This window comes from Pan troglodytes, chromosome 6 (genome assembly GCF_028858775.2).
Source record: "Pan troglodytes isolate AG18354 chromosome 6, NHGRI_mPanTro3-v2.0_pri, whole genome shotgun sequence".
NCBI lineage: Eukaryota > Metazoa > Chordata > Mammalia > Primates > Hominidae > Pan > Pan troglodytes.
In genome coordinates, this window is record NC_072404.2 from 29,524,080 (window position 1) to 29,552,060 (window position 27,981).

Sequence of the window (27,981 nt, forward strand, 5' to 3'; positions counted from 1 at the left end):
CCAAAGATGTTGGGAAGCTAGTGACTTTGGGGCCACTCTTGATTAATGGGAGGTGGAAGCCCAATAGATAAGTGCTCTCCCGTCTGTTGGGAAGACAATTCTGAAATGCATTTCATAAACTTCCTCAGAAAGTCCTATCGTTGAGCTCCAGTCACCCATAGCAGTGGCCAACTCAATAATAATATATCCTTATGTTATCTTTTTCTTTTTTCCTTTTCCACTCCTCTACCCCTCCCTCTAGTTCCCTCAGATCACTTCCCAAATAAATTACTTGTATAACAACACTTACAGGTATAAGAACATTTGTCTTAGGCTTTGCTTTTGGGCAAGGGATAAACTCAGGCTAAGATGGTTAGTACCAGGAATGGCCTTTGACAGCAAAGACTCAGGATAGTAGCCTGTGACTGGATCAGTTACTGCAGTGGATTTGGATGAAGTGCAGGTGGGAGGTGAAGTGCTAGGTTATGCAGTCGCTGTGCCATTACAGTGAAATGGGACTAGTGGAAATTATAAAGATTAAGTATTCACTTGCTACTGTGAAATGCTTTAGGAGCTTTGAAAAAGAAAATGACACAGGCTCATGATAGCCATTTAACTCAAGGAATGCTGTGAAAGCCAGAGTCCCTCTGTAGCATTTTCAGGAAACTCATCTGCAGATGCAGGGCAGACTGTGCTGCCAATGAGGCCCAAATCTAATAGTAAAGGTGGCAGGGCTGCAGAGGAGACAGAATGCACAGCCTTGCTAGTCCCCAGCAAAGTCAGTGCTGACACAAAAACAATGGAACCCTAAATCACAGGATGGGACATTTGTGTTGGTGAGCCTGAGAATCTTGAATCCTCAGGTTTCCATGAACTCTGAGCTGGCACAAGCTGTGTCCTCCAATTTTCTAGTGGAGAATAGCCTGCCCTTACCTTGAGATTCTGTAAAGGCTTTATCTGAGGCAGTTGCATCACAAGGTAACACTTATCCTCCTTAAGATCCACCCTTGTTACCTCTCATTGACTCCAAAGTAATAACTAGGATCAGGTCTTAGCAAACCCTAAGTTGGGGAATACAGTCCTTCCTCTAGGAGGATAGGTTTCACTCTGAATCAACTGCAGATTCTGGTTAAAATGTATTGGGAGGAACCCAGGAAACATGTCTGAGAGTAGATCTTGAGGATATTGAGTCAAGGGGTGGGGTGGAGGTGGAATATAAGGCTTGATAGGAGAGAGTGACATGGGAGCACTCACTCATGATGCATGATTTAATTCCCTGGCAAGAATCTCTGGAGTTGCTCCTAACACAATGCAAGGATGGCATATAGAAGATATGATAGGCATGCTAGCAGTTATCTGACATAGTATTGAGGAAGCGGTCAGAAAGCTCAGGGATGTATTTGTTGTTTGAAACTGGAGAAGTTATCACCCGACTTTTCCCTGGGAGGGTCCAGATGATATTCATAACTAAGGCAAAAAAATATATAATGGTAGTCAGGTGCAGTGGATCACACCTGTAATCCCAGCACTTTGGGAGGCTGAGGTGAGAGGATTGCTTGAGCCCAGGAGTTCAAGACCAGCCTGGGCAACATAGTGAGAGCTCTTCTATACACATACACACACGGTGGGGATGGTGGTGCATGCCTGTAGTCCTAGCTTCTTGGGAGGCTGAGGTGGGAGGACTGCTTGAGCCAGGAGGTTGAGGCTGCAGTGATCCTTGATCATGCCAATACACTAGCCTGGGTGACAGAGTGAGATCCTGTCTCAAACAACAACAAAGAGAAATGTAATGGTGAAGAGCATACTGGAAACTTTGAAAAGCTTGTTGATTGACCTCTACAGGCTAGAACTGATGATGGAAGATGCTGTCATGACAATGGGCTCTGTGGTATCAATGTAGATAGATGATGGGATGCTGAAATTTTGAAGGCCAAGTTGCAGAACTTAACTGTCAGGGGCCCAGTGGACATAATTAACTTAATGGGCACCTAGGCATGAATCTGTGAACAAGGTAAGGTTCATGATGTTCCAAGGGGCAAGACAGAAGGACAGCTGATTAGGATGTTATTTGAGTTGTATAATTGACTTGTTATATAATGATGTTGATTGACTTGTATATTTGACTCCTCTCACCCCTCAAAAAAGAAAACTGAGAATTGGCAAGGAGAAGGCTGACATCAGTCTTGGTAATGAAAAACCATAGTTCCCCATCCAGTTTCCAGATCTAAAGCTCATGATGCAAGGGAAGGCCCAGATCCCCTTGAGGAAGGATCATCCAATATATTTGGTAAATATCCCCCTAATCCTTTCTCCAAGGGGCAGTCACGTACCATCATTTACCAGGGTAACTGTGCAATGGACAAAAAGGAATAGTCAGATTTTTTTTTCAACCAATGACTGTTGGATACAGTGTCTGACCTGACATGGATTCCAGAAGACCCAAAATACCATTGTGGTTCACTGGTTAGAGTAGGGAAGCTCAGTGACAAATGGAGTCCTGGCCAAAGTTCATCTCACAGAAGGTAAAATGGGTCTGGTCCCACTCTTTATTTCTACTCTCCCTATATATACATAATTGAGATAGACATACTTTGAGGCTGACAGAGCCCTTGGACCTACACTGATGGCTCTTGCTTCTTGTCCCAGGGCTTCTTAGATGCTGTAGGACAGACTTAATGACCTAGATGCTTCCCTTGACCAATGGGTCATGTCAACATAAAGTCAGTAAGGATATAGAAGACTTGAACAAGAGTATTAACCAACTTCACCTAATTGACATTTATAGAACACACTAACCAAGAACAGCAGAAAACACATTCTTTTTTTTTTTAGTGCAAATGGAACATTTACTAAGATTGACCATATTTTAGGCCATAAAACAAGGCTCAATATTCTTAAGATGATTTAGATCTTAAAGTATATCCCCTGACCACAGTGGAATTAAATTATAAATCTATAACAAAGATACATGGAAAAATCTCAAATGTTTGAAAATTATATAACACATGTAAATGATCCATGGGCCAAAGAAAAAAAGTCAAAATGGGAATAAAAGCACTTTTAATTGAAAGGCAATGAAAACACAACATCATATTTGTGGGATGCAGCTAAAGCAGTATGTAGAGGAAAATTTATAGCACCAAAATGCCTTCATCAGTAATGAAGAAAAATCTCAAATCAGCCCTTACCTTAAGTAACTAGAAAAATAAGAGAAAATGAAACTACAATAGATAGAAAAGGGAAAATAAGACCAGAGTATAAATTGAAATAGAAAACGAAAGCAAGAGAGAAAATCAATAAAACCAATAAAATTTATAAACCTCTAGCCTGACTAATACGAGAGAGAGGGAGAGAGAAAGAGAGAGAGACACAGAGAGAAGGCACAAATTATCCATGTTAGGAATGAGAGTGGTGACATCACTATAGACTCTACAGATATTAAAAGGATACTAAGGGAATACTATAAATAACTATGCCAATTACTTTGACAACTCAGATGAAATGGACAAATTCCTTAAAAAAACACTGTGTTGTAAGTCCCCTTTGTGGGATGTTTAAAGATCATTCCAGTTTGGCCATGGAAATTCCAGAGAGGCATATAAAATTAAAGACGTCATGATACTCATTTGTTCTAGAAAAGGGAGGCATGACATGCCACATGGGGGCTACATATAAGGTTTGAACGCCAAGGGAGCATGCTCGAGCTTAGAGAGAGTGAGGACCCATGGGCAAGTGCCTTTACTGGGGGTCAGAGCAGAGTACACAAGAAAACCTGGGAAGGGATTTCATTGGTGCTTTTTGAATGTCATTAGGTCACAGTCGGGACGTGGCAGGAACTAGCCTATCACCCTGGTACACCTGGTCACTTGGGCAGGGTGGTTATAGCCTATTTGTGGGGATATTGAGGCACCAGGAAAATATAAAGTTAAAAAAATTACAATATAGACACAACTATCAAGCTCATTAAATACTAAATGGGTAACATGATTAGCCCTATATCTGTTAAAGAAATTGAATTTGTAGTTAAAAACCTTACCACAAAGAAAATTCTAGATGGCTAGAATGTGCACTAGAGGAAATGATGCCTAGATGGCTAGATGGCCGCACAGTGAATTTCACCAAGCCTTAAAGGAACAAAGAATATCAATTCTATAAGACTCTTCCAGAAAACTGAAGTTGGGAATTCTTTGCAACTTATTCTATATGGCCAGCATCACTCTGATTTCAAAACCAGACAAAACCATTATGAGAAGAGAAAATTTCAGACCAATATTCCTCTTGAGCATAGATGCAAAAATTCTTAACAATTTTAGCAAACCTAATAAGACAATATATAAAAAGGATAATACATCATGACCAAGTGAATTTTATCCCAGAAACGTAAGGTTGGTATAACATTTGAAAATTAATTGATGTAATTCATCATATTAATAAACTAAAAAAGAACCACATGATCATTTCAATAGATATGAAAAGAAGTATTTGACAAAATTCAACACACATTCATGATAAAAATTTTCAGCAAACTCAGGATAGAAAGTAACTTCCTTAATCTATTAAAGGTATCTACTATAAACCCACAGCAAACATCATACTTAATGGTGAAAGGAAAATGCTTTCCTCTTAAGAATAGGAACATGGCAAGGGTGTCTGCTCTCAGCACTTATTTTCAGCATTACACTGGAGGATCTAGCCACTGCAATACAGCAAGATAAAAATAAAGACTTCCAGATTGTAAAGGAGAAAGTAAAAACAGCCTTTATTTGCATAAGACGTGTTCATCTATGTAGATAATCCTGTTAAATTTATTTTAAAAACTATCACTAGAAATAGGCTAGATTCAGTGTCTAATACCGGCACTTTGGGAGACTGAGGCAGGAGGCTTGCTTAAGCCCAGGAGCTCAAGGCTGCAATGACCTGTGATAGCACCGCAGCTCTCTCATCTGGGTGACAGAGCGAGACCCTGTCTTACACACACACACCCACCCACAAAAAAACTATCACAGAAATAATACACAATATACTAAAGTTATATTTCTATATACTAGCAACAAAACAAACAGAAGTTGAAATTAAGAAAATAATACAATTTACAATGGCATGAAAAATGAAATTCTTAGGGATAAATCAGACAAAAGTAAAACTTTTATAATGAAAAGCATAAAACATCACTCAGAGAGATAAAATAAGACCTAAATAAATATACTGTGCTCATGGATCAGAAGACTCAATATAGCTAAGATGTCCATTCTCCTCAAATTGGTGTATACATTCAATGTGATCCCAATCAAAATCCCAGCAGGCTCTGTGTGTGTGTGTGTGTGTGTGTGTGTGTAGATGCTGACAAATTGGTTCTACGATTGAATGAAATAAAACTACAGTAATTAAGACAGTGTGGTATTAGTCTAAAGAAAGCAAATAGATCAGTGTAACAGAACAGAGAATCCAGAAATAGACTTGCATATGTATGGTTGGTTAATTGATCTCTGACAATAGTGCAAAGACAATTCAATAGACAAATGACAGTGTTTTCAACAAATGATGCTGGAAAAATTAGATATCCATATGCAATAAAATAAAATTTGATTGTTTCACATGTTATAAAAATAAACTCAAAAAGGACTATATATCAAAATGTAAAGCTTGAACATGTAAAATTTCTGGAAGAAAATATAGAAGAAAACTTTTGTGAACCAGGCTAGTTGGAGATTCCTTACATACAACACAAAAGCATGAACCATAAGACAAAACCGATAAATTAGACTTTATTGAAATTAAAAACTTTTGTTCTTTGAAGTACCCTTTTTAGAAAACAAAAAGACAGCTGTAGACTGGGAGAAAATATTTTCAAACCTGAAGGAGTTTTATCCACAGTATATAAAGAACTGTCAAAACTCAATAATAAATTCAGTTAGAAAACAGGAAAAAGCTTGAACAGACACCTCATTTAGGAAGATCTGGATGGAAAATAAACATAAGAAAAGTTTCTCAACATTTTTAGTTAGTAGAGAAATAAATGCAAATTAAAATCACAAGGAGATACCACTTTAAACATTTATACATGAATGTTTAAACTTAAAAACACAAACCATATCAAATGATGGTGAGGATATAGAGCAACTAGAACTCTGAAACCCGCTGGTGGGAATATAAAATAGTACAACTGTGTAAAACTATGCGGCAATTTTTTAAGCACATATACAATTCTATGACTTGGCCATTCCACTCCTAGGTACTAACCCATGAGATATGAAAACATATGTCCATACAAAGACTTGCACACAATAGCAGCTTTATTTGAAACAATTCAAAACTGGAAGCAGTCCAAACACCTATTAAAACGTAGATAAACAAATTGTGTTATATTCATGCAATGGAATAGTAACAGCAATAAAACCCAACAAACTCTTGACACATAGGATGAAATTTATCAATCAAAATAATTATGCTATTGGAAAGAAGCTAGATTAAATGTTCATACTGTATGATTCTATTATCGTAAAATTCTAGAAAATGCAAACTAATATATGGTGACAGAAAGCAGAACGGGAGCTAGGAGGAGTCAGGTATTACAATCGGGCATGAGGAAACTTTGAGGTGATGGAAAAGTTTATCTTAATTGTGGAGGTGATTTCAACAGTGTATACATATGTTCACCCTTAACAAATTATGCACTTTTGATATCTGCAGTTTATTGTACTTTAACCTTCAAGCTGTTAAAAATTAACCGGAGATAATTTTCAATTGTTGTGTAAGGTTTGCCACAAAGTGTAATATCTGCAAAGAAGCAGACAACTAATTTTTTCTTCTTAAGATTGTGGAAAAAGTTGTAATACTACAGAGAGCTATGGAATCTAAGGATTAGTTGACCAACGCTTGTAAAGCTACTAATCTGAAAAACACGTTTTCAGTTACCAAAGTTATTTTCTCTCTTCCATCGTGTAAATAGAATGTCGGGGTTCTTCTAATTTGGGTGTTTCTAAAATTTAAATCCACGTGAACAGATTAGGAAAGACCACGAAATCCTACGTCACCTCTAAAGTCACAGCTTGAAGCCTTGTGAAAGGAACTGGCCCTAGACCCCACCCCGGCCTATAAATCACCAGGGCGCAGCCTCAGTGCCTGGGGGTCGGCAGCCGCCAGCGTCAGGCGGCTCCCGCACGCTTCTTCCTAGGCGGCAGGCCGTGGCTGTCACGTGACTCCCGCTAACACCGGATGATGGCGCAGCGCTGTGCACGCAGGCGCAGTGTGGGGCCCTTGCGGTCGAAGCTCACGCGGTAAGCCGCTGCACGTGTGCTACGGCGGGCGGAGGGCCGAAAGTCCAGTATGTGGGTCCAGGGTCACTCTTCTAGAGCTTCCGCAACGGAAAGTGTGAGGTCAGTAGTAGTTTTTGTGGTACGTGCAGTGGTGGCCGCTTCAAGGACTATTTTCGTCGCTGCTTGCGTTTTAAGTCTCCAGTCCTGGGACGAGGCCCATTTCAGGGTTTTCTGTCACCTTCTAGCCGCCCGCCACCCCCAGAGGGGTGCCAGATGCCCCAGTTTTTGAGTGCATGCAGGCAGGCGAAAGTGGCTTGAAAAGACCTCCGGCCTGAATAATCTCCATGAAGACGCGGTCACGCAGCCCCCGCACTCTCTTCCCCTTCTCGAAAATTCTGTGCCATTTAAGTTTCAAAATCCCTTATAAAATAAGTGTCAGAGAGCTACGTGTACCCGTTTCTTCCAAATTTTCATCACGAAGTGGAGATTTGGACGTACCATTTTGTGATCTCTGTTTGCAGAAAGTGGGTACGGCATCAGTGCCTTCATAATCAGGGCAAGTCATTTTAAAATAAGATTTAAAAACTACTCTAGAAGTAGCTTCTTGGAGTGTGTGGAGAGATTTCCAAAGTAATTTTAACTTTTACTGAATTTAAGCCTTAATTTAATGCCTTCCGTGGGAATATATAGTCTCCCTAAAAGTTTTTACAGCTTTTCAGTCAGTTGAATTTAAAAACTGCTTTTTGACCAGTAGAAAAGAACCCTTGTTTTGGAGACATTTTCATGCCACTTACGAAAAATTTTTTTAAAAAATTAAGTTGTAACAAAGTAATCCATTTTTAAAATTTTATTTTTCTGTGATGAGGAGTTAATGTTTTCCTTTTCGTAATGAGAGAGCATTTGAAACTTTAGTATAGTGGTGTTCCTAGACAACTTTTAAAGCTCTTAAAAAATTGCGGTGGCTTAGGCCTGTAATCCCAGCACTTTGAGAGGCCGAGGTGGGCAAATCACAAGGTCAGGAGTTCAAGACCAGCCTGGCCAACATGGTGAAACCCCGTCTCTACTAAAAATACAAAAATTAGCTGGACGTGGTGTCACGCGCCGGTAATCTCAGCTACTTGGGAGGGTGAGGCAGGAGAATTGCTTGAACCCGGGAAGTGGAGGTTGCAGTGAGCTAAGATCTCCAGCCTGAGCGACAGAGCAAGACTTCGTTTGGGGGGAAAAAAAAAACCATAAAAAATCTGTGTTTTAATGTTCCTTCAACACTTATGAATGGAAAGTGCAGTATTCTAGTATATTGCAGATAAAATTACATAGTGTACATTTATTTTGGAATATTTTTGCATTTGATAAAGTATAATATGTAATTAAAATTATTTTTGAAGTAATAGGCAAAATTTTATGTATTTTTGCAGTCTTTAATCCCACGGAATCTTCAAAAATAGTAACCACAGTGCCTTTTACATAAAATAGACTACCAGTTTAAAGCATTTGTTCTATTACTTGTAATGTTTCTCTTTGTTTACATTGTGGAATTCCTTTTTATGGGAGGATATTTTCTAAAAAAAGAATATGTACATTGTTTCAAAGTATTGATTTATGGAAGTGATCAAAATGTATATGAGTTCAGTATAAGTTTGGCTAGAGATAATTTTAAGGATAGAGATTATATATGATAAAATTGCATCTACTACAAAATACTCAAAAGAATTAGTGAAGGAAATATTGAGCTCATTTTTAATATAGAGTTTGAATTTTGATAACTGCATTTAGGACAAAACATTTGTAAGAATTGAACATGATGTAGTTTAGTCTTCATTCATTATTAATGGATGGATTATTATAATCTAATTTAAGGTATTGTTCTAGTTTTTCAGGAATTGTTCAAATGGATGAAGATACACATTACGATAAAGGTACTGACACTAAAAATTATTTTGGGGTGTAAGAGCTAGATGATACTGATTAATTTCTAATTTTCCTTGTATTGTGATTTGATTTTAGTGGAAGATGTGGTTGGAAGTCACATAGAAGATGCAGTAACATTTTGGGCCCAGGTAAATAGCAAACTGGTTGATATCCCCCCTCACCTCCCCCAATCCAGTTCCTCCCCAACAAAAACAAAAATAAAACCCAGGAATAAATACATTTGTCATTCTCATTGCCTAATATTTATTGAATTATTTATCACCAGGCATTATTAGGAGACAAATGTTGACAGCTGTGACGTTACTTGACTCATATTATGAGTCAAGTATTATGCCCATAATACACCAAGTTTGAAAAAAGAAAATTGGCAAGATTGTGATTTCAGAATTCCACTCAATTCTAGGCTGCTTTTGCTGGAGTCTGAGAGCCTGTTGTATTTGTGAAGTTATAGCCCCATCTAGGGGTCTTTTATAAGATTGTTTCTTGAAGGAGGATAAGTTAAAAATCTCGGTCGTTTTTTCTAATGGCTTAAATTTGAGTTGTGGTATTTTTCTCAGTATAGAATTGGAAGCATGAATGAAACATTTCTCATTTTCTGTTGGGAGGGTGTCAGTTAGGTAAGGTTACTCAGTTTTAAATACAAAGCAAGCACTGAAGGGCTGTGTTCCACAATTTAAGAAGGTAAATTCCTCTGATGCACAGAATGACCTGCTAATTTTTGGTTTTGTAAACTATACATGATACGGAAGGGAAAGAAATTACGTTTCTCTATACTCCCTACAGCATGGGAACTCCTTTTGGTGGGGGGTGAGGTGAACTCGTAATGTGGGAAATAAGGAGAATATATGAGAAGAAAGTTCTAGAAGAATATGATTAACCCAGAGTTCTTAAATATATAGTCATGCATCACTTAATGACTGGGATACATACAGAGAAATGCATCATTAGGCAACCGCGTCGCTGTATGAACATCATAGAATGTACTTAGAGAAACCTGGATGATACAGCCTACCACATACCTAGGCCATGTGGTGTACCTGTACCTCATGTTACTGTACTGAATGCTGCAGACAATTGTAACACAATATTAAGTCTTTATGTATCTAAACGTGAAGGTACAGTAAAAACATATTATAAAAGATTAAAAAATGGTACACCTGTATAGGGCACTTACCATGAATGGAGCTTGCAGGATTAGAAATTGCTTTGGGTGAGTCATTGAGTGAGTAGTGAGGAATGTGAAGGCCTGGGACATTACTGTACACTACTGTATACTTTATAAATACCATACACTTAGGCTACACTAAATTTATAAAAATATTTTTCTTCAATAAACCTTAGCTTACTGTAACTTTTAATAAACTTTTGACTCATTTGTAATAACACAGCTTAAAACAAACATTGTAGAGCTGTGCAAAAATATTCTTTACGTCCAAACTAGTTCAACCATTGTGGAAGTCAGTGTGGCGATTCCTCAGGGATCTAGAACTAGAAATACCATTTGACCCAGCCATCCCATTACTGGGTATATACCCAAATGACTATAAATCATGCTGCTATAAAGACACATGCACACGTATGTTTATTGCGGCATTATTCACAATAGCAAAGACTTGGAACCAACCCAAATGTCCAACAATGATAGACTGGATTAAGAAAATGTGGCACATATACACCATGGAATACTATGCAGCCATAAAAAATGATGAGTTCATATCCTTTGTAGGGACATGGATGAAATTGGAAACCATCATTCTCAGTAAACTATCGCAAGAACAAAAAACCAAACACCGCATATTCTCACTCATAGGTGGGAATTGAACAATGAGATCACATGGACACAGGAAGGGGAATATCATACTCTGGGGACTGTGGTGGGGAGGGGGGAGGGGGGAGGGATAGCATTGGGAGATATACCTAATGCTAGATGACGAGTTAGTGGGTGCAGCGCACCAGCATGGCACATGTATACATATGTAACTAACCTGCACAATGTGCACATGTACCCTAAAACTTAAAGTATAATAAAAAAAAAAAAGAAAAAAAAAATTCTTTACGTCCTTATTCTAAAGCTTTCTTCTCTTTTTAAACTTTTAATTTTTTTTTACTTTAAAAACTTTTCGGTTAAAAACGAAGACACAAGATCTTCAATATCACTGTCTTTCACTTCCAGTTCTTGTCCTACTAGAAGGTCTTCAGGGTCAGTAATGTGCATGGAGCTGTCATCTTCTGTAATAAAAATGCCCTTTTGGAATACCTTCAGAAGGACTTGAGGTGGCTGTGCAGTTAACTTTTTTAAATAAGTAGGAGTACACTAAAATAAGAAAAATTATAGTAAAAAAAAATATATACACACACACCAGTGACATAGTTATTTTCATTACCAAGTATTATGTACTGTACATAATTGTATGTGCTGTGCTTTTGTGAGACTGGGGCACGGTAGGTTTACACCAGCACCACCACAAATATGTGAGTAATACATTGTTCTATGATGTTACAATGGCTAGGACTACACTAGGCAATAGGAAATTTTCAGCTTCATTATAATCTTACGGGACTACTGTAGTGTGTGTGGTTCATTCTTGACCAAAATGTCACTATGTGGGGCATGGCTGCACGTAAAAAAAAATTGTAGAAGGGTGATGTTATAGAAAACTTGGGGCAAATTCGTGTGTCTGCTTATGCACATATATTTGGCAAATTTGTTTCTGCTTATGCATATTCTCTAAAGGTTGCTCACGTTCTGGTTCCATGCCCATTGTCTCTGTATTAGTGACAACTGCATCACTCTCAACAGTGTCCCAGGGTGGATGATAAATTATATTTAAGCTTATTATATAGAAACATCATTTATCAGTGTAAAAAGATTTTCTAGACTAGTGCTGTCTAGTAGAAATATATGAGCCATGTAAGTAATTTTAAATCATTTTTGGCAGCCACATTGAAGAAACTAAAAATAGCAGGTGACATTTTAATAAGTACATTTTATTTAACTCAATATATCCAAAATATTGTTTCAAAATATAATTAGCATAAAAATGCGAACAGGATAGTTTATATTTCCTTTTTAGTATTGTCTTTGAAATCCAGTGAGTATATTAGACTTACAGCATATCTCCTTAGACTAGCCATATTTCAAGTGGGTATTGGCTGTTGTATTCACTAGTGCAGCTCTAGACTTTGATTTCAGTTTACTTTATTTGTGAATATGTTGATTGAATTTGGAGCAAATTCAAGAGTGAGCAGTTTTTTTTCTGTAAAGGATCAGATGAGTATTTTACCATTTTTAGGCCATACAGTTTGTTTTGCAGCTATTCAATTCTGCCAACATAGTGCAAAGCAGCCATAGACATAATGTGAATGAGTGTGTGTAGCTGTGATGCAGTAAACTTTATTTACTAAAACAGGCGGCTGTAATTTGCCAACCTCTGAGTTAAACCATGAAGTTGAGGCTCTTGTAGAAGAACGTTTAAAACAGGAAACATGCACATGAAAAGATTAAACATTAAAACTACTAATGGTATATAAATGAATATAGTGGTTATTTCAATAAGCAAATTGGCAAATTTGGTTGGGGTTATTGTGGGATATAGGCATAGAGAAGACTAGAGATTTGGAAATATGCGTAGGCAGATTAGGATGAAAATCTGCTCACGTGTATTCTCCATTTTTTTTTTGCCCTGTGGGCTTCTGCCTTATAAACCACTTATCAGCAAACACTTCAGATTGGATGAGTGGCAGCTGAAGGAATCTGACATATTTGACTCCACCTGTTTCTTTGAAAGAACAAGCTTCTGGTCAGGCATGGTGGCTCATGCCTGTAATCCCAACACTTTGGGAGACCTATGTGAGAGGATCGCCTGAGCCCAGGAGTTTGAGACCAGCCTTGGCAACATAGTAAGACCTTGTCACTACAAAAAAAAAAAAATTAGCCGGGCATGGTGGTGCATGCCTGTGTTCCCAGCTATGTGGGAGGCTGAGGGTGGGAAGATTGCCTGGGCCCAGGAGATTGAGACTGCAGTGAGCTGAGATTGCACCAAACAAACAAACAAAGAGCTCCTATTTGTTTTAGTCTGTATAGTGAAAAAATATAATTATATGGAATATTTTGATTCCAGGGGTTTGTTCACAAAGGCTGCTTCTATTGTTTCTCAGGGTCAGTTTAAATTCAGTTCCTGTTCTATGCTGAGACTTTGATGTTCATCATGATGTTCTTTGAACTGCTCTTTCAGAGTTTTTTTTCAGTCATCACGGATAATCATGTTCTTTCTAGCATTATTGAATATTTTGTTGGTATATTTCTTTACAACATATATATATATTTAACATTTTATTTTGAAGAAACTTTGACTTACAGGAATGTTGCAAAATTAGTACAGAGGCTAGAATGTGGCTCTGTATACTCTTCACCCAGCTTCCTTTAATGCTAATGTGTTATATAACCACAGTACAGTGATCAAAGCCAGGGAATTAACATTAGTACAATGCTATTAACTAAACTACAGCCCTTATTTAAATTTTAGCAGTTTTTTGTCTCTTTGTGTTCCAGGATCCAATACAGAATCCCAAATTGTATTTAGTTGTGTATCCTTGGTTTCCTTTAACCTCTGAATGTTCCTCAGTTTTTCCTTGTATTTCAAGACTTTTGACACTTCTGATGAATATTAGTTATTTTGTAGAGTATCTTTTAATTTGGGTTTGTTTGATGATTTCTTATGAATAGATTAGCAAGAGTTGCACAGAAGTGATATTGTAGTCCTCTCAATATCATATTGGGGTTTCATGATGTGATATACCTTCTTATTGATGATAACCTTGATTCACTTGGGTAAGGTGGCAACTTCCAGGTTTTTTCGCTGTAAAGTTACTCTTTTCTTTTGTAATTAATTAATGTTTTAGGAGACTTATTGTGGCTGTCTAATCCAGTTTCTGTTCAACTTTTCACCCACAAATTTTATTGTTTATTGCTCTAGTGCTTGCCTAATGATAATTTTCTATTCCCCTCATTCCTTCCACATTTATTAATTGGAATTCTTCTATAAGGAAGAGCTGTCTCTTCTCTGCCATTTATTTATTCAATTATTTATATTAATATAAACTCAAGGATATTTATTCCGTGGGTTATAATCCTATGCTATCATAATTTATTTTGTTGTTTAAATTATTCAGCCTTGGCCATTGGGACAAAGTTCACCAAAGAATACAGATTGGTACTTGTCCTTAAACGTCTCCTATTCTTTTTTTGAGCACTTTTTTTTTTTTTTCAAGACAGGGTCTCCGTCACCAAGGCTAGAGTGCAGTAGTGTGCTCATGGCTCGCTGCAGTCTCGAACTTCTGGGCTCAAGCAATCCTCCCACCTCATCTTCCTGTGTAGTTGGAACTACAGGTGCACACTACCATGCCCGGCTAATTTTTTGTATTATTTTTGTAGAGACAGGGTTTCACCACATTGCCAAGCTAGTCTCAAACTCCTGGGCTCAAAAATGATCCTCCCACCTCGGCCCTCCAAAGTGCTGGGATTACAGGTGTGAGCCATTGCAACCCGTTTTTGTTTGTTTGTTTGTTTGTTTGTTTTTAGCATTTCTTTACTTTCTGGTGCCATCAAATGTTCCAGGATCATCTTTTATTTCCCAGTTTGAGCTCTGCAATCAAATCAATCTTTAAGGAATCCTTTCCATATGATTTAATTATATTTGGTATCTTGTTTGAATTCTACCTAATTTGAACACATTGGGAAGTAAACTTTTTCTATGGCCTAGTCTCATTTCTTATAAATAACTCATTTAAATTATGAAAAAATACAGACATAAGAAGTTGATTTAATTTCTAATGGCCTAAAATCTTTTAAGTTTATCATGCTTAGAACCCTCAAGCGTGTAACACTGTAAAATAATATTTTACTGTGTCTTATACTATATCTAATCTTTCTAGAGTATCAATAGAAATAAGGATATCATGAAGATTGGTTGCTCACTGTCTGAAGTTTGCCCCCAGGCCAGTTCAGTTTTGGGGAATCTTGACCCAAACAAGGTGAGCCATATTCTTGAATATAATTATTTCATTCCTCCTGTCAGCTTTCCTGTGTCTTAGATATTTAGTTTTTGGAGTTCCTGGTATATTTGAAAAGAAGAGGCTGATTTTTTGGAATTTGTATAAACTACTGTTATGGTAAATTTATTAATTCAAAAATACTTATGGACTGAATATTACTCAGTCTTGAAATTTGACGTAAGCTACAACATGGATGAATCTTCAGGACATTAGCTAAATAAGCCAGTCACAAGAGGACAAATACTGTTACGGTTCTACTTGTATGAAGTACTTAGAGTAGTCAAAATCATAGAGACAGAAAAAGTGAGTGATGGTTATCAGGGACTGGGGGAAGATTGAGGATGAGGAGTTACTGATTAATGGGTGTAGAGTTTCAGTTTTACAACATGAAAAGAGCTATGGAGATGGATGATGAATGGTGGCGAAGGTTGCAGAACAGTATGAATGTACTTAATGCCACTGAACTGTATACTTAACAATGGTCAAGATGGTCAATTTTATGTTATGTATAGTTTACTACAGTTAAAAATAGGAAAAGTAGAATTAAAAGCTACACTATTCTAGCCAAAAAAACAAAAGTGAAGAAAATGTATGTACTGTCTGCCATGTACCTGGCACTGTATTAAGCATTAAGTATGCAGTGGTGAACAAACTAGATTCCTTGCATTTGACTTTGATTCACAAAAAATTTGTAAGATGCATCTTTATGCAGAGCAATTTGGCTTTTTTCTTTTTTACTGAGTTATAACTTGTATACAGTAAGGTATATATCTCTTAAGATCCTAAGTATATAGCTTGGTGAGTTTTTACATGTGTATGTATCCATGTAACCACCATCCAGATCAACATATGGTTCCATCATTTCAGAAAATTCCTTCGGGCCCCTTCTCAGTCAATTCTTAGTCAGTAGTTTCTCCATCAGAGGTATAACCCTCATTCTGATACTATCACCATAGATTCATATGTCTGTTCTTAAATCATGGAGTATGTAGTTTATTGTATGTATCTGGCTTCTTTTGTTCAACATAATTTCTGAGATTCATTTATATTGTTGTGTGTATTAGTGTATTGGTAGTCTGTTCTTTTTTAAGCTATTTAACATTCGTTGTATAAATATAACACAATTTATTGATCTGTTCTCCTTTGATGGGCATTTGGATTTTTTGCAGTTTTTAACTACTCTGAATGAAACTGCCGTGAAATCCTTATATAAGTCTTCTGCTGGATGTATTGACTCATTTCTTTTGCACATATATCTAGAGTAGAATTGCTAAATTGTAGGGTAGGCATGTTTCTGCCAAAGTAGATACTGCCAAACAGCTTTGCAAAAGTGTTGAACCAATTTACATTCTTATCAGCAATTTATGAGAGTTATAGTTCCTCGATGTCCTCACCAGCCCCCTGCTTTGCTAGTGTACTGAGGTTGTGTTTTAATATTTTTATTAGCCCTTTGGAAGGGGTCTTGTGAAGTACCTATTCACATCTTTTCCCCATTTTTAAATTAGGTTATTTGTCTTGATTGATTTGTAGGCATTCTGTACGTTTTTTTCACTTTACTTTTCATTTTTGTTTCTACCTCTTAAAGTCAATGATAAAGTCACAACTGTAAAATGAATGCATTTAAAAAATAAAAGATATATTTCAATGACAAAAAGTATGCAGTGATCATGAAAATCTACTGTACACTTTGCCAAGGCCAAAGAATGAAAGACAATATGAAAAAGCCAATCTTCAAATATATCCTCAACAAAAACTCCCTCCTAAATAGTAAAATTATCATTTAAGAATATTTGTCTTTACACATCTAAACAGAAACTCTAACTAAAAAAAAAGTGGGGGAAAGGGCAGATGATAACTCTCCACAAGTTTTCCAGATATAAACATGTGGTCACCAGGAATTCAAGATTAAACTTCTAAAGCAACATTTAACTCAAAATAAAGTGAACATTTCTGACAGGTGACAACAGTAGTATGAAACTGATTTTTCCTTTCCTAAATAGAAATGAGATGGGGCATTTCCGTAATCATCTAAGAATAACTGTAGAAATACTCCCAATTCTACCACCCCACCCACTGGTATAAAACAGATACCTTCCATGAAAGTATCTTTCACATTACTGAAATATCCTCACTTACTTGGGACAATTTCATGCTTAGATGAGTATAAACACTTGTTTTTAGGTGTGTGGAATTATTGGAGCTGAGATTTTTGAAACAATATCTGAATCTTAGCAGAGATATAATAATCCTTTCACTATACATTGATTGGGCTTCCTTAACCAAATCTGAGCAACTACTGTAATAACAATGCTGGTGGTAGTCCATGATACTCTCAAATTTTTTCCCTTTAAGAAATGTATAATCCATGTAATACTAGTAAATATGTTACATTGTACACCTTCTTAACAAAGAATGTCTGTTTTCAGGCCTTACTAGGAAAACAAACAGACAAACAATGGCAGTTACTGCCTGTTTTTATCACTGATAAGCTACAATAAAGCTCAAATGATGGATGGTTTACGTGTGTGATATTAAGTACAAAGTGAAAGCCATTATAATTTTACCAAAAGAAACACGAAAAATATGGGAAGAAGTGAAATGAACATGGCATGGGTCGCAAAGATTACGATATGTTTCAGAACAGGATTTTGAAAACAAACAATTTCTGTGAATATTTCTTATACTAGAAAGATCCAAAGCAAATCTAGGCAAGCTTAGCCCTACCTTGTCAAAGATAAATACTCAGATAAGTTGGAAGTTCCGTTAGCTAAAGTGCATCTGGGATCATATCTACCCTGCTACTTAGAGACAGCCAGGAAGGTGGCCATCACTCATGCTCATTCACTCTTTCTGTGTCTTATCAAGAGTCACACGTAACAATTTTTTTTTCAAACCAAATGCTTTATACAGTGAACTACAGGAAAAACAATTCTAAATACACTTTTAAAATGCTAGAGAGTTAAGATAACCTCATTAAAGAAAAAATACTGAAAATGTAAAGGGTCCATACAAAATAAGAGCTGTATTAAGTGTATACTTTCTATTTTAATAATTCTCTTGGCTGTGCTCTTAAAATGAGAGAAGCAGATATTTTACTCATGTCTTCTGACAAGAGATTCAAAAGCAGAAGTAGCAGGACTGTAAAATTTCATAAAATTTGTGGGCTTTTTTAAAGCTAAATTATTCAATATCTTGTACTGTTTTGCCCCCATATATTACCCCGGAATATATGTACAGCATCCCAGCAACAGTGACTGCAACAAAAGTAAGGTAAATAGGTCTACAAAGCATTTGATTTCCTTATTAGAGAAAGTTTTTGTAGAGGAAATGCAAACAACTGCAATTCAGATCACATTATATAAGCTTGACAATTATTTAAACCTTATATAAAATTAAATCTAACCCTTACCACTACAAATCTGTAAGGAATCAGAAAAGGATTTATAGTACACAAGTCTTGATTACTGTTTCATTCCACTTTGATATCACTCTGAGCTAAAACAGCATTCTTCCAAGATTTAAAAGAAAAATAGATTTTATAAAAGGGATTCTTTTACATTATTATTGTTACTGACAGAAACAAGTTTTGCTTTTTTCCACTATAATTCGCTCTGATGAAGGAAAGAATTCTCTCTCTTAACTCCTAACAAACGCTACATTTTCAAGACTAAGGGAATTACTGGTGGCATTCTTTCTCCTTGATCTAAACTATGTGTCTCTAAAATATGTCAAGTAAGCTTTTAAAGATTCAGGGAGGGGCAGCGTTGTGATTTTTTTCTCAGTAAATTTTGAGGTGGCTCCTCTGGCTTCATTGCTTCACTGTGATCTTTTTCTTCCTCTTGTTATCTTCTTCCATTTTTTCATCCTCCTCTCTGTCTAGAGGCTGAGGAATAAGCTGATTACCCACAAATATGTACGTGTTAGTTCTCTGTTTAACTCTCTTTTTTTTTTTCCTTTTGGGTGGAGCCCTTTGCGGAATCCCCTTGACCTGCATCTCATCATTTATGAAATTTCTAAGTGTGCGTCGAATGTAAATACAAGCCAAGCCCTGTGGATTCCTGACAGCACAGGGAGGGAGTCCCACAGAATCTGGTTTACCATTATCATTCTTACTTGGTTGCACAAGTGGAGCAAATGACACAACAAGGATATTTTTCCTTTCCCAAGTGTTTTGTCCAGTTCTGTGTTAACTGATCCTCTACAGGCATGACTAATATGTCTCCAACTTTTAGTAATATTTTCATGTAGTTTTCATGGTCTTTCTGGACTCCAGCTCCACAGTAAATTCGATCATGCTGATGACTGTCAGACGCTATCTGGAGACAATTACTGACGACAAATGCAGGTTCACAGAACTCAAATCTTAGGAGTGGTTTTCTTTATAGGTGCATGTTGGAATATTTTCATCTTAAGATGGACAGATGATTTCGCTTACAGTGGGGGCTTGCCAACTTGCACATATAATTTTTTTGATAAGCAGCTAGGAGATCAGGGTGACCCAGCCTTGCCCTGTAACTTTCCTCTTAGATGGATAGTCTAGGTCTAGGAGCTGATTACTAAACCTATCACTATTTTTGATGAAGCTCTCCAGTTTTTCCTTGGCATATTCCACTGCATCTGAATGAGGCCAAATCCCATGGTTTACTCCAAAAGGATCTGTGGTGCAGCGGTTGGTCCGGCCCACTGCAGCGGTGAGCAGACCAGGTGCTGGGAGTTGGTGGGGTCTGTGGCAGCTGGACGCTGCCACCACAACAGCACAGTCACCGCCGCCGCCGAGGAGAGCGAATTGGTGGGGCAGGGGCCTATGTGTATGATTTTATATATGTTTTTTTGAGATGAGGTCTCTGTTGCCCATGCTGGAGTGCAGTGGTGTGATCATGGCTCACTGCAGCCTCAACCTATTGGGCTCAAGTGATCTTCCCACCTCAGCCTTCCAAGTAGCTGGGACTAAAGGCGTGTGCCACCATGCCCAGCTAATTTTTAAAGTTTTTGTAGAGATGGGGGCATCACTATGTTGACCAGGCTGGTCTTGAACTCCTGGGCTCAATCAGTTTTCCCACCTTAGCCTCCCAAAGTGCTGAGATTCATGGTGTGAATCACTGTGCCGAACCTGTACGTATTCTTGACACGAGTCCTTTGTCTTTTAAATGTATTGCTAGTTTCTTTTAGTCTGTGGCCTACCTACTCATTTTCTTGGTATTATTTGAAATTTATTAATTTTTTCTTTTTGGTATGTGCATTCTGCTTCCCATTTAAGACCACTATACTTACCCCAAGATCATAGATATATTTGTGTGTGTGTGTGTGTGTGTGTGTGTGTTTCTCTGGAAGTTTTTACCTTTTGCATTTAGGACTGGGGTGACCTCCAGTAAATTTTTTGATTATAATATGAGGTAGAGATAAACTTCAGTATTTTTCCATTTGGATATCCAGTTATACCATCACTGTTTATTGAAAAGACCATCTTTGCTGAATTGTTTTGGCATGTTTGTTTTAAATCAAGTGACTATATATGAATATTAATCATCTTTTTCAATATAGTAGGTAACTGTAATCTTGAGTGCATCAGATTCTCTGCCGAGAATTTACCCTGGGACATTTCTATAAGTAGACAAATATGTTTGTACAAAGATATTCATTGGCAGCTAGTAGGCAAAACTGGAGATTAACTAAATGTCCTTTATATAATACAATAGTAGTAGTAATTATAATAGTATTTACTTCCTTTGTGAGGTAGTGCCAGATATTCTAAGCATTTTGTGTGTGCTAACTCATTTAATGCTCACAGCATCCTTATGAGGCAGGTGTTACTTTTTACACCTTTTTTGAAATTCAGGCATAGCCAGGATAACTTTATGAAAGTCACTAGCTAATTAATGGTAGATCAAGTATAGAAACCCAGAGAACCTATCTCCTTAACTGTTGCCCTGCTTAGAAAAATGAACAAATTGTGGTAGAGCCTTATTTTTTTCTTTTTCTTTTTCTTTTAATTGGCAAACATTCCTCAATTTTTTTCTCCTTCCCTTTCCTCTTTTCTTTCTTTTTTTTTTATTATATTTTAAGTTATAGGGTGCATGTGCACAACGTGCAGGTTCGTTACATATGTATACATGTGCCATGTTGGTGTGCTGCACCCGTTAACTCATCATTTACATTAGGTATATCTCCTAATGCTATCCCTCCCCCCTCCCCCCACCCCACGACAGGCCCCAGTGTGTGATGTTCCCCACCTTGTATCCAAGTGTTCTCATTGTTCATTTCCCACCTATGAGTGAGAACATGCGGTGTTTGGTTTTCTGTCCTTGTGATAGTTTACTCAGAATGATGGTTTCTGGCTTCATCCACGTCCCTACAAAGGACATGAACTCATCCTTTTTTATGGCTGCATAGTATTCCATGGTGTATATGTGCCACATTTTCTTAATCCAGTCTATCATTGATGGACATAGGGGTTGGTTCCAAGTCTTTGCTGTTGCGAATAGTGCCGCAGTAAACATATGTGTGCATGTGTCTTTATAGCAGCATGATTTATAATCCTTTGGGTATATGCCCAGTAATGGGATGGCTGGGTCAAATGGTATTTCTAGTTGTAGATCCTTGAGGAATCGCCACACTGTCTTCCACAATGGTTGAACTAGTTTACAGTCCCACCAACAATGTAAAAGTGTTCCTATTTCTCCACATCCTCTCCACCATCTGTTGTTTCCTGACTTTTTAATGATCACCATTCTAACTGGTGTGAGATGGTATCTCATTGTGGTTTTGATTTGCATTTTTCTGATGGCCAGTGATGATGAGCATTTTTTCACGTGTCTGTTGGCTGCATAAATGTCTTCTTTTGAGAATTGTCTGTTCATATCCTTTGCCCACTTTGATGGGGTTGTTTGATTTTTTCTTGTAAATTTGTTTAAGTTCTTTGTAGATTCTGTTTATTAGCCCTTTGTCAGATGGGTAGATTGTAAAAATTTTCTCCCATTCTTTAGGTTGCCTGTTCACTCTGACGGTAGTTATTTTGCTGTGCAGAAGCTCTTTAGTTTAATTAGATCCCATTTGTCAATTTTGACTTTCGTTGCCATTGCTTTTGGTGTTTTAGTCATGAAGTCTTTGCCCATGTCTGTGTCCTGAATGGTATTGCCTAGGTTTTCTTCTAGGGTTTTTATGGTTTTAGGTCTAACATTTAAGTCTTTAATCCATCTTGTATTAATTTTTGTGTAAGGTGTAAGGAAGGGATCCAGTTTCAGCTTTCTACCTACGGCTAGCCAGTGGTCCCAGCACCATTTATTAAATAGGGAATCCTTTCCCCATTTCTTGTTTTTGTCAGGTTTGTCAAAGATCAGATGGTTTTAGATGTGTGGTATCATTTCTGAGGGCTCTATTCTGTTCCATTGTTCTATATCTCTGTTTTGGTACCAGTCCCATGCTGTTTTGGTTACTGTAGCCTTGTAGTATAGTTTGAAGTCAGGTAGCGTGATGCCTCCAGCTTTGTTCTTTTTGCTTAGGATTGTCTTGGCAGTGCAGGCTCTTTTTTGGTTCCATATGAACTTTAAAGTAGTTTTTTCCAATTCTGTGAAGAAAGTCATTGGTAGCTTGATGGGGATGGCATTGAATCTATCAATTACTTTGGACAGTATGGCCATATTCACGATATTGATTCTTCCTACCCATGAGCATGGAACGTTCTTCCATTTGTTTGTGTCCTCTTTTATTTCGTTGAGCAGTGGTTTGTAGTTCTCCTTGAAGAGGTCCTTCACATCCCTTGTAAGTTGGATTCCTAGGTATTTTATTCTTTTTGTAGCAGTTGTGAATAGGAGTTCACTCATGATTTGGCTCTGTGTTTGTCTGTTATTGGTGTATAGGAATGCTTGTGATTTTTGCACATTGATTTTGTATCCTGAGACTTTGCTGAAGTTGCTTATCAGCTTAAGGAGATTTTGGGCTGAGACGATGGGGTTTTCTAAATATACAATCATGTCATCTACAAACAGGGACAGTTTGACTTCCTCTTTTGCTAATTGAATACTCTTTATTTCTTTCTCCTGCCTGATTGCCTTGGCCAGAACTTCGAACACTGTGTTGAATAGGAGTGGTGAGAGAGGTCATCCCTGTCTTGTGCCAGTTTTCAAAGGGAATGCTTCCAGTTTTTGCCCATTCAGTATGATATTAGCTGTGGGTTTGTCATAGAAGCTCTTATTATTTTGAGATACGTTCCTTCAGTACCTAGTTTATTGAGAGTTTTTAGCATAAAGGGCTGTTGAATTTTGTTGAAGGCCTTTTCTGCATCTATCGAGATAATCATGTGGTTTTTGTCTTTGGTTCTGTTTATATGATGGACTATGTTTATTGATATGGGTATGTTGAACCAGCCTTGCATCTTGGGGGATGAAGCCAACGTGATCGTGGTGAATAAGCTTTTTGACATGCTGCTGGATTCGGTTTGCCAGTATTTTATTGAGGATTTTTGCATGGTTGTTCATCAGGGATATTGGTCTAAAATTCTCTTTTTTTGTTGTGTCTCTGCTAGGCTTTGGTATCAGGATGATGTTGGTTTCCTAAAATGAATTAGGGACGATTCCCTCTTTTTCTGTTGTTTGGAATTGTTTCAGAAAGAATGGTACCAGCTTCTCTTTGTATTTCTGGTAGAATTTGGCTATGAATCCGTCTGGTCCTGGACTTTTTTTTAGTTGGTAGGCTATTAATTATTGTCTCAATTTCAGAACCTGTTATTGGTCTATTCAGGGATTCAGCTTCTTCCTGGTTTAGTCTTGGGAGGGTGTATCTGTCCAGGAATTTATCCATTTCTTCTAGATTTTCTAGTTTATTTGCGTAGAGGTGTTTATAGTATTCTCTGATGGTAGTTTGTATTTCTGTGGGATCGGTGGTGATATCCCCTTTATCATTTTTTATTGCATCTATTTGATTCTTCTCTCTTTTCTTCTTTATTAGTCTTGCTAGCAGTCTATCAATTTTGTTGATCTTTTCGAAAAACCAGCTCCTGGATTCATTGATTTTTTGAAGAGCTTTTTGTGTCTCTATTTTCTTCAGTTCTGCTCTGATCTTAGTTATTTCTTGCTTTCTGCTAGGTTTTGAATGTGTTTGAGAGACAGTTTGTTATAATTTCTGTTCTGTTACATTTGCTGAGGAGTGCTTTGCTTCCAACTATGTGGTTAATTTTGGAATAAGTGTGATGTGGTGCTGAGAATAATGTATATCTGTTGATTTGAGGTGGAGAGTTCTGTGGATGTCTATTAGGTCCACTTGGTGCAGAGCTGAGTTCAATTCCTGTATATCCTTGTTAACTTTCTGTCTCATTGATCTGTCTAATGTTGACAGTGGGGTGTTAAAGTCTCCCATTATTATTGTGTGGGAGTCTAAGTCTCTTTGTAGGTCTCTAAGGACTTGCTTTATGAATCTGGGTGCTCCTGTATTGGGTGTATATATATTTAGGATAGTTAGCTCTTCTTATTGAATTGATCCCTTTACCATTATGTAATGGCCTTCTTTGTCTCTTTTGATCTTTGTTGGTTTAAATTCTGTTTTATCAGAGACTAGGATTGCAACCCCTGCCTTTTTTTTTGTTTTCCATTTGCTTGGTAGATCTTGCTCCATCACTTTATTTTGAGCCTGTGTGTGTGTCTGCACGTGAGATGGGTCTCCTGAATACAGCACACTGATGGGTCTTGACTGTTTTTATTATTATTTTTTTTTGAGATGGAGTCTCGCTCTGTTGCCCAGGCTAGAGTGCAGTGGTGTGATCTCAGCTCACTGCAAGTTCAGCCTCCCACTTTCACGCCATTCTCCTGCCTCAGCCTCCCTAGTAACTGGGACTACAGGTGCCTGCTAACACGCCCAGCTAATTTTTTGTATTTTTAGTAGAGATGGAGTTTCTCCGTGTTAGCCAGGAAGGTCTCGATCTCCTGACCTCGTGATCTGCCTGCCTCGGCCTCCCAAAGTGTTGGGATTACAGGCGTGAGCCACTGCACCCACCCGGGTCTTGACTCTTTATCCAGTTTACCAGTCTGTGTCTTTTAATTGTATTGGAGCATTTAGCCTATTTACATTTAAGGTGAATATTGTTATGTGTGAATTTGATCCTGTCATTATGATGTTAGCTGGTTATTTTGCTCGTTAGTTGATGCAGTTTCTTCCTAGTATTAGTGGTCTTTACAATTTGTCATGTTTTTGCAGTGGTTGGTACCGATTGTTCCTTTCCATGTTTAGTGCTTGCTTCAGGAGCTCTTGTAAGGCAGGCCTGGTGGTGACAGAATCTCTCAGCATTTGTTTGTCTGTAAAGGATTTTATTTCTCCTTCACTTATGAAGCTTAGTTTGGCTGGATATGAAATTCTGAGTTGAAAATTCTTTTCTTTAAGAATGTTGAATATTGGCCCCCACTCCCTTCTGGCTTGTAGAGTTTCTGCCGAGAGATCTGCTGTTAGTCTGATGGGCTTCCCTTTGTGGGTAACCCAACCTTTCTCTGTGGCTGCCGTTAACATTTTTTCCTTCATTTCAACTTTGGTGAATCTGACAATTATGTGTCTTGGAGTTGCTCCTCTCGAGGAGTATCTTTGTGGCATTCTGTGTATTTCCTGAATTTGAATGTTGGCCTGCTTTGCTAGGTTGGGGAATTTCTCCTGGATAATATCCTGAAGAATGTTTTCCAACTTGGTTCTATTCACCCTGTCACTTTGAGGTACACCAGTCACACATAGATTTGGTCTTTTCACATAGTCCCATATTTCTGGAGGCTTTGTTTGTTTCTTTTTACTCTTTTCTCTCTAAACTTCTCTTCTTGCTTCATTTCATTCATTTGATCTTCAATCAGTGATACCCTTTCTTCCACTTGATCAAATCAGCTACTGAAGCTTGTGCATGCGTCACGTAGTTCTCGTGCCATGGTTCTCAGCTCCATCAGGTCATTAAGGACTTCTCTACACTGTTTATTCTAGTTAGCCATTCGTCTAATTTTTTTCAAGGTTTTTAGCTTCTTTGCAGTGGGTTTGAACATCCTCCTTTAGCTTGGAGAAGTTTGTTATTACCAGTCGTCTGAAGCCTTCTTATCTCAACTCGTCAAAGTCATTCTCCATCCAGCTTTGTTCCATTGCTGGCGAGGAGCTGCGTTCTTTTGGAGGAGAAGAGGCGCTCTGATTTTTAGAATTTTCAGCTTTTCTGCTTTGGTCTCTCCCCATCTTTGTGGTTTTATCTACTTTTTGTCTTTGATGATGGTGACGTACAGATGGGGTTTTGGTGTGGATGTCCTTTCTGTTTGTTAGTTTTCCTTCTAACAGTCAGGACCTTCACGTCCTCAGCTGCAGGTCTGTTGGAGTTTGCTGGAGGTCCACTCCAGACCCTGTTTGCCTGGGTATCACCAGCGGAGGCTGCAGAACAGCAAATATTGCAGAACGGCAGATGTTGCTGCCTGATTGTTCTTCTGGAAGCTTTGTCTCAGAGGGGCACCCGGCTGTATGAGGTGTCAGTCTGCCCCTACTGGGGGGTGCCTCCCAGTTAGGCTACTCGGGGGTCAGGGACCCCCTTGAGGAAACAGTCTGTCTGTTCTCAGATCTCAAAGTCTGTGCTGGGAGAACCACTACTCTCTTCAAAGCTGTCAGACAGGGACGTTTAAGTCTGCAGAAGTTTCTGCTGCCTTTTGTTCAGCTATGCCCTGCCTCCAGAGGTGGAGTCTGCAGAGGCAGGCAGGCCTCCTTGAGCTGTGGTGGGCCCCACCCAGTTCAAGCTTCCCGGAGGCTTTGTTTACCTACTTAAGCCTCAGCAGTGGCGGACGCCCCTCCCGCAGCCTCGCCGCCGCCTTGCGGTTCATCTGAGACTGCTGTGCTAGCAGTGAGCGAGGCTCCGTGGGCATGGGACCCTCGGAGCCAGGCGTGGGATATAATCTCCTCGTGTGCTGTTGGCTAAGGCTATTGGAAAAGTGCAGTATTAGGGTGAGAGTGTCCCGAATTTCCCGGTACCATCTGTCATGGCTTCCCTTTGCTAGGAAAGGGAATTCTCTGACCCCTTGCACTTCCTGGGTGAGGCGATACCCGCCCTGCTCCGTGGGCTGCACCCACTGTCTGACAAGCCCCAGTGAGATGAACCTGGTACCTCAGTTGGAAATGCAGAAATTACCCGTCTTCTGCGTTGCTCACACTGGGAGCTTCAGACTGGAGCTGTTCCTATTCGGCCATCTTGGAACCTCTCTCTCCTCTTTTCTTTATAAATCTTGATTTTACTTTTATTTGCTCAAACAATCTAATGCCAATTCTCCTTTCTATATTAATGGAGAATGAGCATGCAGATAAGTGTCTCTATATGATTCCTTGACAGATTTCTTTCAGAGACTATGTTTATGAAAATTAGCCCGTCTGAGACCCATCATTGGAGCCAACTCATTCCTCAATTTTTAAAATTTTTTTTATGGGGGGGATTACAGGTGTGAGCCACTGTGCCTGACCTATGACTGTGTTTAATATTGTTATAAATTAAGACATACTCCTTTTCTTCTATTGAATATAAAATTAATTACCTTATCAAAAATTTAAACGTGTCAGTAATTAAGTGATTAATCAGCTACTTCTGATTGTTCATAAATGGATTATACTTTGTCAGTTTTCCTTAGTGATCTAAATGGTTCTCTCCCTCTGCCACCAGGTAGGAGGGTCATAGGCTATGAATAGTGGAGTTGTGGGAGGAGAAGATTGGGCCCAGGCACAATGAGAGTGAATATATAGTTTTCACTATGTCATGAGAACAGATAAGTCTATCTGGGATAGA

The 27,981-nt window shown here is 38.2% G+C and overlaps 1 protein-coding gene and 1 pseudogene across 4 annotated transcripts in view; one reads left to right on the forward strand and one right to left on the reverse strand.

Annotated features, from left to right (window-relative positions):
- The first annotated feature begins 6,533 nt into the window (after positions 1 to 6,533).
- Positions 6,534 to 27,981, forward strand: part of STK31 (serine/threonine kinase 31) — a 129,782-nt gene continuing 108,334 nt past the window's right edge. For 2 of the 4 annotated variants that reach the window (XM_527691.9, XM_054687438.2), the window contains exons 1-4: positions 7,076 to 7,355; positions 9,105 to 9,151; positions 9,240 to 9,292; positions 15,099 to 15,197. In XM_527691.9, coding sequence (XP_527691.4) covers positions 7,306 to 7,355; positions 9,105 to 9,151; positions 9,240 to 9,292; positions 15,099 to 15,197 — 249 coding nt within the window. In that variant the 5' untranslated portion in view covers positions 7,076 to 7,305. Of the gene's footprint in view, positions 7,356 to 9,104; positions 9,152 to 9,239; positions 9,293 to 15,098; positions 15,198 to 27,981 lie in introns of all 4 variants that reach the window. The other 2 variants (XM_016945556.4, XM_016945558.4) reach the window with 2 other exon arrangements.
- On the reverse strand, positions 18,927 to 27,073 carry LOC107975600 (protein-L-isoaspartate O-methyltransferase domain-containing protein 1-like; annotated as a pseudogene).